This window comes from Candoia aspera, chromosome 6 (assembly GCF_035149785.1).
Source record: "Candoia aspera isolate rCanAsp1 chromosome 6, rCanAsp1.hap2, whole genome shotgun sequence".
Lineage (NCBI taxonomy): Eukaryota > Metazoa > Chordata > Lepidosauria > Squamata > Boidae > Candoia > Candoia aspera.
The window spans coordinates 76,383,018-76,400,972 of NC_086158.1; the positions used below are offsets into that span (position 1 = coordinate 76,383,018).

The window sequence follows — 17,955 nt, forward strand, 5'->3', positions numbered from 1 at the left end:
CTGTCAGCATCTTAGGGATGCTCTGAGGTTCTTCGCAAAGTCCTTCAACTTCCAGGGACCATACACATGTTATAATATTCCCAACTCTGCAGGGCCTTCAAAGGCTTATGAAGAGAGCTCATACCAAGGGCTTAGATCCTTTAAAGCAAAGCTGGCTGGGGAATTCTGAGAATTAAAGTCCACACAGCATAGAGTTGCCAAGGTTGAGGAACCCTCCTTTAAACCCATCGGTGCCCAAAGTCATTCTGAAAGCAAAGATTGATTTTTAGTACAAGAAGATTAAGAAGAAGAAAAAGAAAAAAAAATCCCTCAATAATTTATGAAGTTTTTAAAGTTAGATTTAATCTAACTTAAAAAAAACACCCACACACCCAAATCTGAGGCTCCGGTTACAAGAAGCTGGTGACCCTATAGACCACATGGTAATAATTGTTGCTATTTCGAGGATCACATCTTGAAAAGTGGCACCGGAAGGTGTGTGTACTTCAATCCCTTTCTTTTGCCCCTCTTCTTGTATGTCCCAGTTAACACGTAGGGGCGTGCGTGTCTGTGTGTGAAGAAGAGAGAGAGACAGAGGGAGAGAGAGACCTTGTGCTGATGAGGAGCATGATGGGGCCGGAGCGGCTATTATTAAAATGTCTTTTTCCACCAACCCTCTCCTCCCCCAGCGAATCCGGAAGGTAGGTATCAAGGGCAGCCAGCCAGAGCAGCAGAAGAGTTTTAATTGCTTTCTCAATGAAAGATAATCACCAGGTCCCAAGAGAGGCTTCCAGATTAGCACTCAACAACTCTCCCCTCGGTGATCTCAGCCCTCTCATCCTGTTGCCTCCATTTACAGCCCATTCAGCAGTAAGTGGATCGAAGAAAGCCGCTCACCACTACCCATTAGTGACAGCAGATCTCTCCCGCTGCCTCGGACTGACTTTCCCTTTCCTCCCTCTCTCTCTCTCTCTCTCTCTCCCTCCCTCCCTCCTTTCTCTCTTAGAGGCTCCATTCACTCTCCGCTCGCCTGGCTTTGCCGCTGCTTTACTCGCTCGGCTCCTCCGGGATCACAAAGTTGAAGCGCCGCGCCGGGCCGGGGAACCATGAGCGAGCTGGAAGAGGACTTCGCCAAGCTTTTGCTCTTGAAGGATGAGCGGATTAAGGAGCTGGAAAAGCGCCTGTCGGAGAAGGACGAGGAGATCCAGGAGCTGAAGAGGAAGCTGCACAAGTGTCAGTCCGTGCTGCCCGCGCCCACCACCCACATCGGACCCCGCACCACCCGGGCTCAAGGCATCTCCGCCGAACCGCAGACCTATCGCTCTTTCCACGACCTCAGGCAGGCTTTTCGGAAGTTCACCAAATCCGAAAGGTAGGGGGGATGCGGGCCGGGGGGGAGGGAGCGAGCGGCTTTGCACGGGTTGAGATGTGTCACGTTTTTCGCCCGTGTCTCCTGCAGCCCCCAAGTCTCCCCAGTGCCGGGTGGCTGCGGCGACTTGGGGGCAGAGTTCGGGTGGGCGCAGCCCCCCGGTCGCCCTCCGCTGGGTCTCCCGCGGGCAACCCTGCGTGCCAAGCCTCCAGATGGGGAGGGAGAAACTTGTCCCAAGCCTGGCGACGCTTTCTGCCCTGCCCACGTGCCGCCTAAGAGTCGCGCCGAAGGGTCCGACGAAGAAGCCGGAGCGAAGCGCAGCGGCAACAGCCCCGCTCCCCTCTCCCGCCTGCTCCGCGTGGCCCTAAAGTTCCGGGGACCCCCCGCCCGCACCCGCCTCGCTCCTCGCCGGCCCACGCCAAGCGGGTGCGGAGCTCCCCATCCTTTGGCAGCCGGGGTGCCTTTCTATTTCTGTAGAGCCGGGCATGCTCAGTCGCAGCCGCTGAAGTCGCTCGCCCTTCCTCCCGCTGCCCTTCGAAAGTGCTGCTCCCACGGCGGGAGGGGCGGAGGCAGGGCCAGCGGGGAAGCGCAGAGGTTAAAGGAGGAGGGGAGAGGCGCTGAGAAACTCAAAGCCCTCCCTCTTCTTCGGCAGTCTCCCCCCTCCAGCATCCCGCCTGGCTCATCCCCGCCCTGTCCAGCTGGCGGCGGCTCTGCTTTTTGCAAAGAAAAGAAAGCGGGCGGGGAGGGAGGGGGAAGTCCCGGACACTAGAGAAGAAGCCCCATCGATCGGCCTCCGCATTAAACCTCCTGTGGACATTAGCGAGAGGAAGTGCATTAGGAGCTTTTAAGTTCCTGGAAGTGCAGAGCAAGAAATGCGCGTTGCAGGATATTGAATATCCCATTAAGCTGCCCCTCCCCTCCCCTCCCCTCCCGCTCGACTCTTTTTGATGATCCCCGCCGAGTCCGAGCCGTCCTGCCTCGGTGGGAACGAGAGCGGCGCGCGCGCGCTTGGCGGCGGCGCCGGATTGAGAAAGAAGCGGGGTCAGGCACGCGCGGGATGGAGCTGTTGGGGTGGGCGCGCCTGGCTCGATTCGGGGCAGGGAAGGGAGAGAGTTGGGGGAGCCGCAGCTGGCTTGATGGTTTCGTCCCGATCTTGCAGCACTTAAAGACTTTTTCGGGGGGAGGGGGGCGTTTACAATGCTGCGGACCAATTGCCTCTTTTGCTGCGTCCCTTTGAACGCTTTTTGGCACCGGCGATTCCGTACCCACGTTTCCCTGTGTAGAGGTGACTGCCCTTGACAGATGACTTATCTGAGGTTATCATGGCAATGGAGGCAAGAAGGTCAAGGAAGCCCCCCCATCCCGCCACTCCACAAGGCCTGATCCAGCGGGCAGCTGCCTTCCAAAACTGCTGGGGACTTTCAATTCCGACTTTCAGTCCCGTTCTATTTTACTACGCGAGGGATATCCCGAGAACCTTTCTCTGTTCTGCAGGGACCTTATTCCATTTCCCACCCCGCACCCCATGATTTATTTTATTTATTTATTTCAAGATCTATAAGGCTGCCCAGCTTGGACAGTGTGACTCTTGGTGGCCTACAGTATAAACACACAACATTACAGTGAGGGTGATGTTGCTGAGGGTGTGATCCTGCTTTATTTACTCCTCTTTATGCTTAATTATAAGCTCTTCAGGTAGGGAGCTCTTACTTGCAAAAGTGCCGTGAAGACTGATGAGGTATATAAATGACAGATAATAAGAATGATCGCTAATAGTGATACCATCCGCTTTACTCTAATAATAATCACTGAAAGTGATGCCCTCGGCTTTGCCATAATAGTGATCACTAACAGTGATACTCCCTGATTTCTTTAGTTATTTTATTCATGAGTAAAACCATCATTTTGAAGAAAGAGTTTAAAAGGTGCACATATGATTTTGTTTTTAGCAGATACATCTGAACTTACTGTAGGCACCATTTTAGGTGCGTTGATTCCATTTGTGGGAAGGAAACGTTCCTTTCAGACAGGACTTTTAGGCCTTTGGATTAAAATGAATAATTCAGTTGTTTTATCTTCTCAGTGGATTTGCTGTGATAGGAAAGAAGATGGAAGAAACAGCAGGCAAACACAGGAAGGGTAAACATGGAAAACAACATTTAAATGTTTATTTGGAATCATCATAACCTTCTGTGAAGCATAGAAGCAATGTCACCAAAAATCCTCAGCAGCAAATGCCCTACAACATCTCAAGTGAGTTGGGGCCACACACTTATTAAACAGAGTTATATTTTAAGCTGCTCAATTATTTGGGGGCCCTTTTTAATAAATCAAAAGGGCTTAGTCAGATTGGGTTGTAGGTACTTAGCAACACCAAATCCTAAAAGAAACTGATCAGCAAACATGGAAGGATCACCGTAGGTCAGCTATTTAAACCGCATCTTGGTGTGGGGAAGGAAAGTAGGTGATGCTGGTTAAAGGAGGAACAGGGAAGGATTGTCACTGTTAAAGGAGGTCCATAGGCAGCAAAATGACCAGTGGTCTCTGTTAGACTGTTAGACATATCCCGTACAAAAAAAGCCAAAAGGTGTGATTAAAATTTGGCTTCCGTGCAGTGTCAACTGTGGCTTGAATATGTGGGGTTTGGCTTCGTTTTTTAGACTATTTCTGGTTAGGGTGTCCTCCTCTCAAAACTGCTGGAGTTTGGGAGCTGTAAAGCTGAAATTGGGGCAGGTTGCAGCATCTTTAAGACATGCAACTCATAGAAGCTCCCCCCACCCCATTTTTTTCTCTCTCTCTTTTTTAAGGGATGCACTGGATTCTTTGCTACATTTCACCATCTTTTTTTTTCTAACTGTGTTAATGACTGAGGTTATTTTATGAATTTTGAAAGTCCTGCTTTCAAGGCCAGAGGTGCACTTGAAAGAGACTACTGTAGGTCTTGTGTTAAAATTAAACTGGGCTTGTAAATATAGGATTTTAAGTTAGGGTTCCATGAGCTTGATATTCCCACTGGAAAATGATTTTGAAAGAGGTTTTTGCAAGGCAGTGGATGCCATGCTTGGGCACTCCTTCCTGCTCTTTTCCAAGCTGGAGGGGAACAGAGAGTTAGTTTTACATTTATCAGATGTCAAGAATTCTTTTTCTTCTTCCAACATTTATTGGAATTATTAAGCCCTGACTTCCTCTTTCTTTGTGGTTTACACTAGGACAGAGGGCAAACTTTTTTTTCCCTTAGCATTTGGACTCCTGCTTTCAAATCAAAGCCATGAAGTTTATTTTCAGCACACTGACTCACTGTAGCAGGGAGTTATGACAAGTATAATATATGGAGATCGTAATGGTTGGAATTGAGGGTGGGAGAGATGCACTAGCATGTTTAAAGGAACAGAATGTCTTTTAATAACAAGACCACAGGCAGCTTTGATTCTTTCTCTGACCTGTTTCTTTAGGTGCACAAGTTTGGCTTTAAAATGTTTTAGTTATTTTTAAACACTATGTTAGATATGGTATTCTATTTTCTCTCAGTACAGGCAGCGTGCTCCATTTCTGATAATTAAAATGAGGGTGCAACTCTCAATTTGAGAGATTCTATGTGTACTTTCAGGAAATTCAGTGGAACGTACTTCTGAATGGATATGTATGGTGTTGCATTGTAAAGTTCCAGTTTTAAATTTGCAAAGTCTGAGAGCTCACCATTAACACAGCTAATGTACTTGGGAGTAAGCCCCTTGTAAACAGGACACTTTACTAATGATTAAGCATGCTTAGGATTACAGTGCACATCTCATTAAACAACTGGATTTATTCCTGAAAAAAATAAGCATGAACTGACATACTAAAGCTTCTCTGGTAAAAGGTGGTAAAAATGAAAGAGTGATAACATTTTGCGCTTGGTATCCTAAATGAAGCTGAAGATTCTGGGAAATGTCTTGATATATAATGACCAAAGAAGAATTGTCGGTTAGACACTCTAACGATTAAGTCTTAGCGCAAGGTGCCATCTGAACTTTGCCTTCCACTTCTAATGGCACAGAATAAAAGTAACTGCAACTGAACAAATGAAATACTCAAACACAACTTAGAGATCATGCGTATAGGCCTTTCCCCACTACTGTGTTAAAGTGCTATCTACCCATTGCTGAGCTGACACAAAACAGCACCAGCATAAAATGACCTGTCCCCATTGCCAAACCCCATTCTGCCTCTATTGTATCTGTTTTTGTGTCACCGTCAAATAGTATGAAACTTGTAGGAAGATGTGGTCCTCGTTATAGACGGGGTTTTCTTCTAAAGATTTGTGGCCATCTCTTTTAGTACATTATGAACCAGCAGGGAAAACAGACATCTATTAGGGTGCTATAGCACAAATGGAGCGGATCAGATTTAAGGAATTTGTGCTGTTCTGCAACTTTAAGCTGCTTGACTTCCCCATGTAAACTGGCTGGAAATGAATCCAGCTTTAAAAAAAACCCTTAACCCTTTCTTCTGTTGGTCATGGTGGCAGCCAGGGATTCTGTCAAGACCACCCATACTACAGCCCCTGATTAGTGGATGGCCCACCATTGTTAACCCTCCCACCCATACAAATCACCCTCCTTTCCATGGGCAGGTCTTTGAGGACACATGTAGAATCATCTCCCAGTAGAATCAAGGTTGGAAGAGACCTTTGAGGTCCAACCCACTGCTCAGTGCAGGAGTTGCTCGCTTGGGTTGAGCAGTGGGGGCAGGGGTGGACACACAACACTACCCTTTCACTGTTCTTGCTGTTGCTGGGGTTAGGAGGAGAAAGCACAATTTCCTTGCATTCCTTACCTTCTCCCAGCCCCACTAAGAAGCTTCAACAAGCCCCAAATGTGACTTGATCCTAGTCAGGAGAAATGAAAGAATGGATCACTTTTTTTCATCCCACTTCTACACAATTGTCAAGAAGAGGTATGGGGCTTGCTTGGTTCCTCATTGCACTCTGCCAAGTGCATCCACATACCTGAGTTTCTTCCCTTCCCTGCCCTTTCTCCTACTTGCAGCATACCTTCCTCCCCTACTGGCCACCCCCCAGCCTCTTCTCCCTCTGTTTTTAGGGCAGCTTCCTTGCTGCTGCTAATCCAGGCATCTGAATGATGTTGGTGTCCTCCAAGCTAAGAGCTGCTCCACCTGTCTCCAACCACATGGGAGAAGGAATGTCTCCCACCAGGTGCAGGCAGCGGCTTTCCATCACCACCCACACGCCACACCATAGAGATGCCACAGTGGTTGTGCGGAGGGAAGCGGGGTTGCTTTCAGACAATCCCCAAGTCACTTGGTGCGGCTGGTGGGCTCTCTCTGCAGTTGCCAAGAATGCAATGCAGTCTCCATGTCCCTTCTCCAAGCGAGGAAAGGAGTCTTTTTTCCTCTCAGCATTTGGTGACTTTCCAATATAGGAGGGAAAAATTATGATATGCCGCTTGCAAAAGGAATCAAAGCAGCGATGAATGGAGAGCTGATAAACCTCACACAGGTTTGTAAGACTGAGTGACAAAAGACAGATGGCTATCAGCTGCCATGGCTAAATAGTGCCTCTTGTCCAGAGGCAGTATATCTGTAATGATCAGCTTATTCCAAAATTCAACCCTTCCTCTCCCCACTCCTGTCACCTTTGGTTTTGGCAAAAAGATGGAAGGGGAGAGCGGTTGCATCATTCTTCCTACGGGACCAGTTGGAATGGGGAGAAAGGGAGGTCATCCACTTCACTGTTCCACAGTGGACTGGTTCAAGAAAAAAGAAAAAAAATTCCTTGTTTCACTGGTCCAGCAGCTCAGGACAAAATGGTTGTGGAGGGCTGTGACCAGTGCCTAGAAGACGTTCCTGCCTCAGGCACAGTGGCCAGTCGAAGTGGAAGCCTTTGCCTCTGGTGAAAGGAAGACAGCACTGGTTGGGCTTGCAGAAGCTGGAAAACTCTATTTTTTGCAGGAAAAGATGGGTGGACATTGTCTTCACTGGGGGCAGGGAGAAGATGACATGACGTGTTCCTGACCTTGAGAAACGGTTAGCGCCCTGCAGCTATACTGGGGCAATCAGGTCGTGCAGATCGGCACTCTCCCTGGCTTCTCAAGGCTGGATTATTGGACCAGCTTCCACCTCCCATTTGTGAAACAGATGGGAAAACAGAAGGGTAGAAGTAGCCCCAGAGAAGGAGGATGCAGACCTTGCCATGACTGTGCAAGTTGTTAGAACCTGTGTAGTGGAAGAACTTAAACAGACTAGCTGCTGGGAAGAGGGAGAGGAAGTGATTGAAACTAAATGACCATTGATGGCCCGTTGGCCCTGAAGGGCATAGATGAGTTCAGAAGAACATCCAGGCTGTTCTGTGGCCCTGCAGAAGAAGTCAACCTCATCATAGATACAGGGCTCCCTACCACCAAATCACTCATGTCAGACATTGCTGATTATTTTCAGCTATTGGCATTTGCCCATTAGGAGACATTGCAATTTACAGCTGGTTCATTATTCATGTCCATTATTTGATGTCGGGAATGCACCGTCAGATATCCAAAAGAGATAGAACTTTTATATGACCCAACGTTAGCTTAGGCAGAAGATTTAAAACTGCATTCAGAAGCCGATGCATTTTTAATCTACTGAATTTTCCCACATTTATTTATTTATTTGTGCTGATGCTGCATAATTGGTTTTTGTTTTATCTGTTGCTAAAAAAATAAAATCCTTTTTTTTTTTGGTATTCTTTTCATCACTGTCATTGTATTCTCTTTCTTACTGAGCAGTTACATAAATAAAGTACATAAACTAATGCCCGGATTGTGCTGTGCTTCGGATTCAATCTTCAAAACATGCTTTGGAGCGTGCAAGATTGTGAATGGTAGCATCTACTTAAAATAACTTAAAGCAGATGCATCTTTTCCTGTCATCATTAACTTTGTCTCAGATTAAAATTAAAGAACCTACTTCATTTTTTAAAAAAATGATACATGCTTGGGTTGCTTTGGAAGAGGTATCCCTTCCAATGCATCAGAGGACACCTCTTTTAAGATAGCAATTGCTATCTGCAGTTTTTATAAGCAAGTTGGCCTGCTATAGAAATTGGCTTGTGTCACATTCAAACTGGAAGAACTAGGCTCAGATCTCTGATTAACCATAAGCTCACTGGGTCTGCCAATCTCAGCCCAAGTTTGTAGTGATGATAAAAGAACTGGGAAATCCTTAAACCTATTGGGGATGAAATTAAAAATTAATTATATTTTAATATATTTTAAAATAATAGCACATTAGAACATGCAGTTTTTTTTTCTGAGATCCCCATTCAAATATTCATGGTAATTAGAGATAGGTTTGGAATGTGCTGCAAAAAAACTCTGGAAGCTAATATGCAAATTGAAGAAAGCCTATTTCTTTAATTCTTATTTTCAGTTATCTTTTTAAATATATCAAAATTTTAAACTACTGATTGAATAATATGCTACTATTGCGTTCAAACAAGATACTGTAAAAGAAAGTACACGTTCATATATTTAGCATGGGGTTCATCCTGTTGTTGAAAATAACACGCAAAATTATGTTAGAGATTTAGCCAAATATAAGAAATATTTGCAGTTTTTACACTGATGTACTGATACACTGACATACCCATGCATTTGTTATTTTTATTATATTATACAGCTAGGCATTATCACATAACAGAGCACAACATTCCAAAGGTCAAAGATGGTATGTGAAAAATTACTTCCTTTCACTTGTGTGATAGTGTTGGAAGTTTCTTGCTTCTGGTATCTGTGAAACAATAAACAAATATAATTACTTTTAACAAGCTGTTCTTGGCTTAACATACTGTTATCATATATCCTGTATAGCTGTTTATGTTTTAAATTGGGAAAGGGAACTCTTGCTAATGTTTGTTTTGAAAAGATTTTGGAACTGATTTATGGGAGTTATGTTCCAACATGGAGCCAGTTTATTTTAGTGGTTAAGGCACCAAGCTAGAAACCAGGAGACTGGGAGTTCTAGTTAACCCTGCCTTTTGTTTTAGTGGTTAAGGCACCAAGCTAGAAACCAGGAGACCGGGAGTTCTAGTTAACCCTGCCTTTTGTTTTAGTGGTTAAGGCACCAAGCTAGAAACCAGGAGACCGGGAGTTCTAGTTAACCCTGCCTTTTGTTTTAGTGGTTAAGGCACCAAGCTAGAAACCAGGAGACCGGGAGTTCTAGTTAACCCTGCCTTTTGTTTTAGTGGTTAAGGCACCAAGCTAGAAACCAGGAGACCGGGAGTTCTAGTTAACCCTGCCTTAGGCACAAAGCCAGCTGGGTGACCTTGGGCCAGTCACTCTCTCTCAGCCCTAGGAAGCCCAACTCACACATGGTGACTTGTTCAGGAAGTCTCTGAAAACTGAACACACACACACACTGTATATATATACTGTATATGTATATGTATGTATGTTGTGTATGTGTGTGTGTGTGTGTGTATATATATATATATTCCAACGTATCTGGATCACATCTTTTCAGATTCTGTACTACTTTTTATCGTTTTATTTTGTATACTATCTGGCAACTCAAACTTACTGAGCCAATTTGTCAGTTAGTTTTCAGTTACCTACCTCAGTCAATGATTACAGGTCCATTCTTGTAAGATCAATTTATGGAAACTTTTAGGAAGGTCACACATTTTTTGGTGAAGGCCATCAGAAGTTGGTGGGAATGGCCTACAACTATCTCAACTTATACTCTGGTTTGTCTGGACCGTCACGTAGCGAAACTATTCCATCTCTGCCTTTTCTATTAATACTGTAAAAGTCTCTCTGCCACTGCACTCCCCACAGATTGTTGGGTTTGTTATGAATGCTGCCTCTGAAGCTCATCAGCTTGCCTGACTTTCTTCCTTCTAAATCATATAATAGTTTCTGCTGAGAGATACCATCTGTCTGTCTGTCTGTCTCTCTCTCAGTCTATGGCCATTCAGCAAAAAATAAATATTATCAGATCTTTTGAAATCTGAAATACATTAAAAATAAATTAAAGTAATATAAAAAAAATTCCCTTTTCACCCAAATGGGTGGTATGTGTCTTCCTCAACCTTGGGTCCTCTACCAGAGGCCTGGGAGTTTGAGGGTTCTGCGCAGGATCTTAGCTGTTCCTAGCACTGCACTCTTCTGGACAGAGAGCTCTGATGTTGCTCCTGGGATTTGTTGGAGACCCTCTCCCAGCTTGGGAGTCACAGCCCCAAGTGCCCCTACCACCACTGGGGCCACTTTGGCCTTCACTTTCCACATCCTCTCTAGTTCCTCCTTCAGGCCCTGGTAATATATATATATATGTATATGTATATGTATATGTATATTTACACACACACATACACATACATAAATACAGTAATATATAGTGTATATATGAGACTATAAAGAAAGAAAATAAACACCCATTGCCAGTAAGAACTCTGTATTGCTAGCAGCATTCCAGATGCATTTTGGCCTTGAACTCATTCAAGCAGTGTTTACTGTGGTGGACAGAAAAAGCAAGATTTATTCTGAGCCCAACTCCGAGTGACTCTATGCAGAAGTCTATGCAGGTTTTCTTTTTTGTTTGGCAGTAGTATGGAAATGGTGTGACATTGCCTTTTTCTGCAGTTTTTTTTTTCAACTTCCCAGTCTAGCTTATAGAACTAAGGTCTCTTGGTGGTCTCCCATCCAAGCAGGGATCAGTCTGACCCCTGTTTAGCTTTTCTTCAAACTCAGTCAAGGTCATTTAAGTGCTTCCAATCAGCTGGGCCTTACCAGGGGTTATCTTTTGAAAGAAAAGGAAAAAAAAGGGAAGGAGTGTTCACATAACATGCATACACATTTTTTTCAAATTATTGGAATGTTTTGCATTCATGTGACATAGTGAAAAATAAATCTACATGGGCTGAGTTTGCACAACATGCCAGAATAAAGTGTGGTTGGCTAGCCTGTCATTCAGTGTGTTTTGTGACAGAGAGGACTAGTTATATTAATGCCACTGGTGTCATGTTAATCTCTCTCTCCTGTCTGTGGAATTGCTTGAAATATTTCTGACTTCAGTAGAAATCCCCAATTCGTTTTTGATTTTCAAGTCTCCTGATATAATCCACCCCACTTCAAAAGAACAAGCAATTGTTTTTATTGTACTGTTTTATTGTTTTATTGTATTTTAATTAATGTTTTATTCCTATTTTATGTAAACCGCCCAGAGCCGCTCTCTGAGAGAGATGGGCAGGGAATAAATTTGATATATAAATAAATAAAATAAATACATTTCTGTGAAAGTTGCTTCAGGGCTAATCTATATCAGATACATGATGAAACTTTTACCATTGGCAGGATAAACAAACCTACGTGCAGTCTTGCGCATGCTTGTGCAGCCATACATTCCACTTTCTTTAATGGAAAATTATTCTCAGATACGTCTGTTTAGATTTATAGCCTGATACTCTCAAATGAACCACAATTTCATGAAATAAGTGACCTCACTTCCGAAAAGATTTCGTATCTCTAAGGGCTATCTCTGAAAGGCCTTCTCATCATCTGGAGATGTTGTTTTTATAGTTGTTTGGAAAATATCGAGGAACAAATTGAAATCACCACTACCAGAGCCAGCTCTGTTATTCGGCAGAAACAAGGAGCTGTTCTGAGCAGCAGAATATGACTGATGTAGTAGGATCAGGGCTTGCAATTCTCTTGCCATTCAGATAAAGATCTGTTGGCAGATAAAGATCTGTGCTTCATTGGGCGCAGTGAGATCCCAGATAGCCTACAATCACAGATGAGGTAAAGGAGGCTGGCCAGAACTTACCTTGAACAAAGATTCAGCTGCCAATCTGGTCTATAGGAGCAAGAGATATATATTCCATCTTATCTTTCTTACAGGTAGTCCTCGCTTAGTGACCACAATTGGGACCAGCAACTTGGTTGCTAAGTGCTGCAGTCACTAAGTGCAAAATCGTGTGACCATGATGGGCTTATAACCTCACTTCCCCTTTGGTCATTAAGCAAAATATCACGTGATTGCCATGGGCTTATGACTTTACTTCCCCTTTGGTTGTTAAGCAAAGTGGTGTGGTCGCTAAGCGAAAAATCACATGAGCATGACTTACAATTTTATTTCCATCTTCTCTATTAACACTGCTTGTTGCAAGCTACTTGCAAAGCACACAAATGGTGATCATCTGACTGCAGGATGCTGCAATGGTCATAAATGCAAGGATTGGTTGCAACGTTGTTGTTTTTTCACCTTTGTAACTTTCAATGGTCACTGCCCAAGGCACTTGGCACTTGGTAAGTGAGGACTACCTGTATTAAGGTAAAGGTTTGGAGTTGGCTATCACAGGTACAAGCTGTCAGAGCAGTGTATTCTTAATATTTATTTGTTGCTGCCTAAGCAGATCTGTTTCTTTAATAGTAGCTTGCTTTATAAGTCCTTTTTTTGTGTGCAAGGAAGAAAGCCATCTAAGGAAGATTTCACCACTCAGCCATGGCTGACTACAAAAAACTAAGCAGGTTCCGATCTTAATTTCAGATAACAGATTCCTATAAAATCTCAGGGCTGGAATGTTTTAAAAAGGTCAAAGAGCAAACCATGTTTGTACAGCCAGGGAAACTATATGAATGACGGTATGCTTGCTTGACATAATTTCTAGACCAATCTTTAATATAAAGTCCCCAAGGTATCACATAATTAATGGTAAAACTATATACTACTTTCATATGTGAAGGAAAAGTTGTAAAGTTAATTGTGTTGCTTGGTGGAGCAACCCATTCTTTTAAAGGAAGGGTGTTCTGTTTTGTATAAGGATATCTTTGTGTTGTTTTGTTTGGTGTAAAAAAAACACAACTAATTGAAATTCCCTCTAAGTATCCCTTTGACTTGAACACTGGTAGAATTCATCTCTTAATTTCTATTCTGCCAACAAGTCCTGGTAAGAAGGCTCTTGAGACAGCATTCATTCTTGAGGCAGGACCCACCCCCCATATTATAGCCAAGCGTAACTAGCTTATGAATGACTGCAAAAGACAGCAGGCTGCTCATTTTCTAAATGATTAATGTTGCATTTTATTGTCAGAAAATGTCACAGCCACGTTTCTTTATATCTTAGGTACCATCATAACACCTGGGTATTAATCTCTAGTTTGATTTGGTGAGTGGAGTGCAAAACATCACAGGCAGCAAAATAGTTTGGCCTACCCTGGCCTTTCTTCCTTGGCATCTGCTAATCAAGTAATTTTATGGCATGTCCCACCATCTTACAACATCCTCCTCTTTGAAGGAACAATGTGAGTTTCCTGAACTAAAAGACTACAAGAAGCAAGATGATTTCACAACCTAATCAGACACTAGAAGGTGACAGCACTATCACTAATCAAACCCACTTCTTATCCAACATGGTGATAAAACTGTAAATCAATCTTCAACCTTCCATCAGAGCTATTCAGAGATAGGCTGAATTTAAGACAGGCCAGTATCCTGGTCTAGGTCCCAGCAAGAAATCCCTGTTCAGCATCCAGAGTCCAGGAGTGTGACAGCTACAATTTTGGGTATCCAGGTCCAGGGAGCAAGGAATTGACACAGGCAGGCATAAGACAGAAATCCTCAAGGCAAAACTGGGCAGTTCAGCCTTTCTCAACCTTTTGACCCTGGAGGAACCCCTGAAATATTTTTCAGGCCTTGGGGAACCCCTGCACATTCAGACTCAAATATAGGCCAGAAGTTACAAAATTATTATATTTGTTTCATGTGTAGGCCTGTACATATGCATTAACAGTGTCCTTAAACTGAAAATAAAGAATGAAACTTACCTCTTTAATATGAAGTTGTCCAAATTTGAAATAATTTTATAAATAAATCGTGATCTCCCAGGGAACCCCTAGTGACCTCTTGTGGAACCCTGGTTGAGAAACCCTGGCCTAGACTAAATTTCTCTTTTCTTCCTTGCATTGGTTCAACTTACATATCCAAGCAGCCAGGTTGGCTGGGTGTAGTTCTGCTGAGTCCAAAACCTTTATGCTTGCATTAATAATTTCTCCCAACGGTATTGAATGCATTATTAATACAAATATTAGTGAAATAAATTTAAAAATGAGCCAGTGAATCTCTAAAAGTATCTGTTACTCAGGATTAATGGTTAAAACAGAGGAAAAATAAGCATCTGGAATGACAAAGTTCTACACTGTATTATAAGCCTTAGACCAAATCCAGTTTGTCCACTCACTTTTTCAACCTCAGGATCCCCAGCGAGAAGGAAGGTTGAACTGTAGATTGAGACCCCCACCCAAAGACTCCTATACCATTGAAGATCTCAACAGTCCTTAGCACAATCTGAAAGTTTTCTAATAATGCAAAATTCAGCTAGCTGAAAAAGAGTGCAAGGGAAATTAAATATTATCACATCACACTTTCAGTATTTGTTTGCATTTGCCAAGAACTTGAGAAGAGGACTTTCTCATTTTTTGCTCCTCAGTCAGAAATCTTTGGTCAAATGGCCTGTCTAATTATCCACTTCCCTAAGAAACCTTCATCAATAGGCAAATACACTGTTATTCAGGCATGTTTTTGGCCTGATTAACGTTCATTTATGGCTACTGTGAGTATTGCATTTGGTTCAATTGATCCAGTATTTTGTCTGCTTCATTTTTACACTCTATTTTATAGTTTTATATTTTATTTTAATTACTATTAGCCATCTTGAGCACTATTTGGCAGAAAGGCAAGATTAAAAAATTAATAATTATGGTTGGATAGATGATTCTGCTGCTGAGCTGCCATATTCTATTCTATAACTGTTGGTTATTGAAAAGGCTGCCAAAAGCTGTTGTAAAATGCAATTGTAAAAAGCCTTCTGTATTGTTGTATTAAGATCAGATTTGCAAACTAAAGCCTATTTTGCATAAATTACATAGCTGTGATTTCCCCCCCTTGAATACAGGTAGTTCTCGCTTAACAACTGCCCTGTTTAGTGACTGTCTGAAGTTATGCTGAAAAAGTAACTTTACAACCAGTCCTCACACTTATGACCATTGTAGTATCCCTGCAGTCATGTAATCGAAATTCAGGTGTTTCACAACTGGTGGGCATTTACGACCATTGCAGTATCTTGCGGTCACATTATTGAAATTCAGGTGCTTTGCAACCAGTGGGTGTTTACAACCATTGCAGCGTCACACAATCACACGACCGCTATTTGCGCACTTCACAGCTGGCTTCTGACAAGCAGAGTCAATGGAGAAGCCAGCAGTTAAAATTGCAAGTTATGGTCACGTGATGTCTCCTTTAACGACTGTGGGTGATTTGGTTAATGACTGTGCTGGAAATGATCCCATCTGGTCTAGTCGTTAAGGCGCTGGGCTAGAAACTAGGAGACTGAGAGTTCTAGTCCTGCCTTAGGCCTGAAAGCTGGCTGGGTGACCTTGGGCCAGTCACTCTCTCTCAGCCCAACCCACTCACAGGTTGGTGGTTGTGGGGAAAAGAGGAGGAGGAAGGAGTATTAGGTATGTTCGCTGCCTTGAGTTATTTATAAAAATAATAAAGGTGGGATAAAAATAAATAAATAAATAAGTCCAGCATGGTCATGTAATGTTTCACTTAACAATCATGTCACTTAGTGAAGGAGTTGCTGGTCCCAATTACGGTTGTTAAGCAAGGATTACCTGGAGTTCTCCATGTTATAGGTTTTGGTGTACCCCTTGCCTTAGTTTGGTGGTAAGAGATAAATACCACAGGGCAGGAAAAAAGATAATCCAAACAGTGCTGCCTTTTGATTCCTTGATAGTATCTTTGGGACTATTTGTGACACTTCTAAGATCTGTATCTGTTGAGGCTGTCTGCTGCCAAAGCTTTGTGGGAGAATTGCATTGGCAGGCACTTGTACTACCTACTCACGCTCCAGTGTTAAAAACAGCACAAGGAACTTGGTTGGATCTTACAGTGATCCAGGTGTCTGCCGCCACCACACACACACACACACACACACACACACACCATCTGGTGAGCTTGAGCTTTCAGACTGATGTTTATTTTTGAAGGAATTAGTAGGTGTAGCTCACTGAAGCTCCTGTTGCCTCATGTGATCTGACAAATGGAGGTCTGCATTCTAAGTAGATAGAGAGTTTCAGGAGCAGTGGCATCTGGATTAAATCCCTCTTAGGAAGACAGCTTTTCCCAAGAAAAAATTGATATGATACAAACCTGTATGTTACTGAATAATGTAGGTGCGTTTGTAGAAGCTATTTGAGACAGGAGAGAGACAGATGGAAGCCCTGGGGGTCCAAGAACATCTGTGTAGCTGAGCCTAGATGGGATGAGAGGGAAAGGAAGGAATAACAGAGCAAAAAGGAAAGGGAAATGAAAGGCATTTCTCCTAGGAAACAAATAATAAGGAAGCAAAGCAAAATAAGTGTGTATGTATATGATACTGCTGAGTGCAAGATCAGGATAAAGATTTTCTTGGCAGATCAGACTGTTTATCTAGGCTAATACTTTCTACGGTGACAGGCAACAGCTTTCCTTAGCTGCAGACAGGGGTCTTTTCTATCAGTTGATGGTCTGATTCTTTTAAGCGTAGATGCTAAGGGGTACATGTGCAAACAAACCTTTGTCTCCTGAGCTATGGCTGTATGTTTGAAGACTAGATTGATATCTGGATGAATGGGTGAATACCTTGACTCAAGCAGGGGTAGTATCAGCCCTATGAGGCAGATCAGACAATAAGCTATAGAAAATAAATAATATAATATAATATAATATAATATAATATAATATAATATAATATAATATAATATAATATAATATAATATAATATAATATAATATAATATAAACAGATTCCACGGAAGACTAAAAACAATTTTTATATAGACTGGCTATAGTAACATAATCTTGCAAGTCTGATGGTGCTTCCCCCCCCCAACTGTGAATTAGGGGGGTGTCTGTTTTCATAATTTTCCATCATAGTTTGAACTTAAGCAGTGTTTCCCTTGTGGCTTTGGTAATGGATCTTCTCTCTCCCCATCAAGGTCATTCTCTTCACTCTCTACATCTGTCCACATGGTATGGTAGGAAAAACCAAGATGGCAGTCATGATGGTGAGATCGAAGCTCCACCTGATTTTTATGTGTGTCCCTCATGTGATGGACATCAAAACAGGTGAAGTTTTGATCACACCATTGTGTCTACAATCTTGACTTTTGTTACCATATCTTGCGGACAGCCCTGCTTGAATCAGTATGATATAATAATGTGTCGATCTAGAGAAGTGTTTCTCAACCTCAACAATTTTAAGATGCGTGGACTTCAATTCCCAGAATCTGTGGACTTCAATGCTGGCTGGGGAATTCTGGCTTCATGCTGGCTGCTGAATTCTGGGAGTTGAAGTCCACACATCTTAAAATTGCTGAGGTTGAGAAACACTTCTCCAGAGAGGCCTCATTTTACATACAACTAAACTCCCTGGCAACCAATACTTACAGCATCTCCTGGGCTTATCTACTTCACAGTATGGTTGGGAAGGTAAAAAGGCATGTGGAGTTGATCAATACACCTTGTCTTGACTTTTTTTAGATGAAAGCCACAGAAAAACCATAACAAATAACTGAAAACCTATTAAGGCCATGA

The 17,955-nt window shown here is 42.8% G+C and overlaps 1 protein-coding gene across 1 annotated transcript in view; it reads left to right on the top strand.

Moving 5' to 3' along the window:
• Window positions 1-881: 881 nt before the first annotated feature.
• The window catches only part of PRKG1 (protein kinase cGMP-dependent 1), a 776,897-nt gene continuing 759,823 nt past the window's right edge, over window positions 882-17,955 (top strand). Inside the window, exon 1 of the mRNA XM_063307452.1 lies at window positions 882-1,351. Within this exon, the coding sequence (XP_063163522.1) occupies window positions 1,086-1,351 (266 nt within the window). The 5' untranslated portion in view covers window positions 882-1,085. The remainder of the gene's footprint in view (window positions 1,352-17,955) is intronic.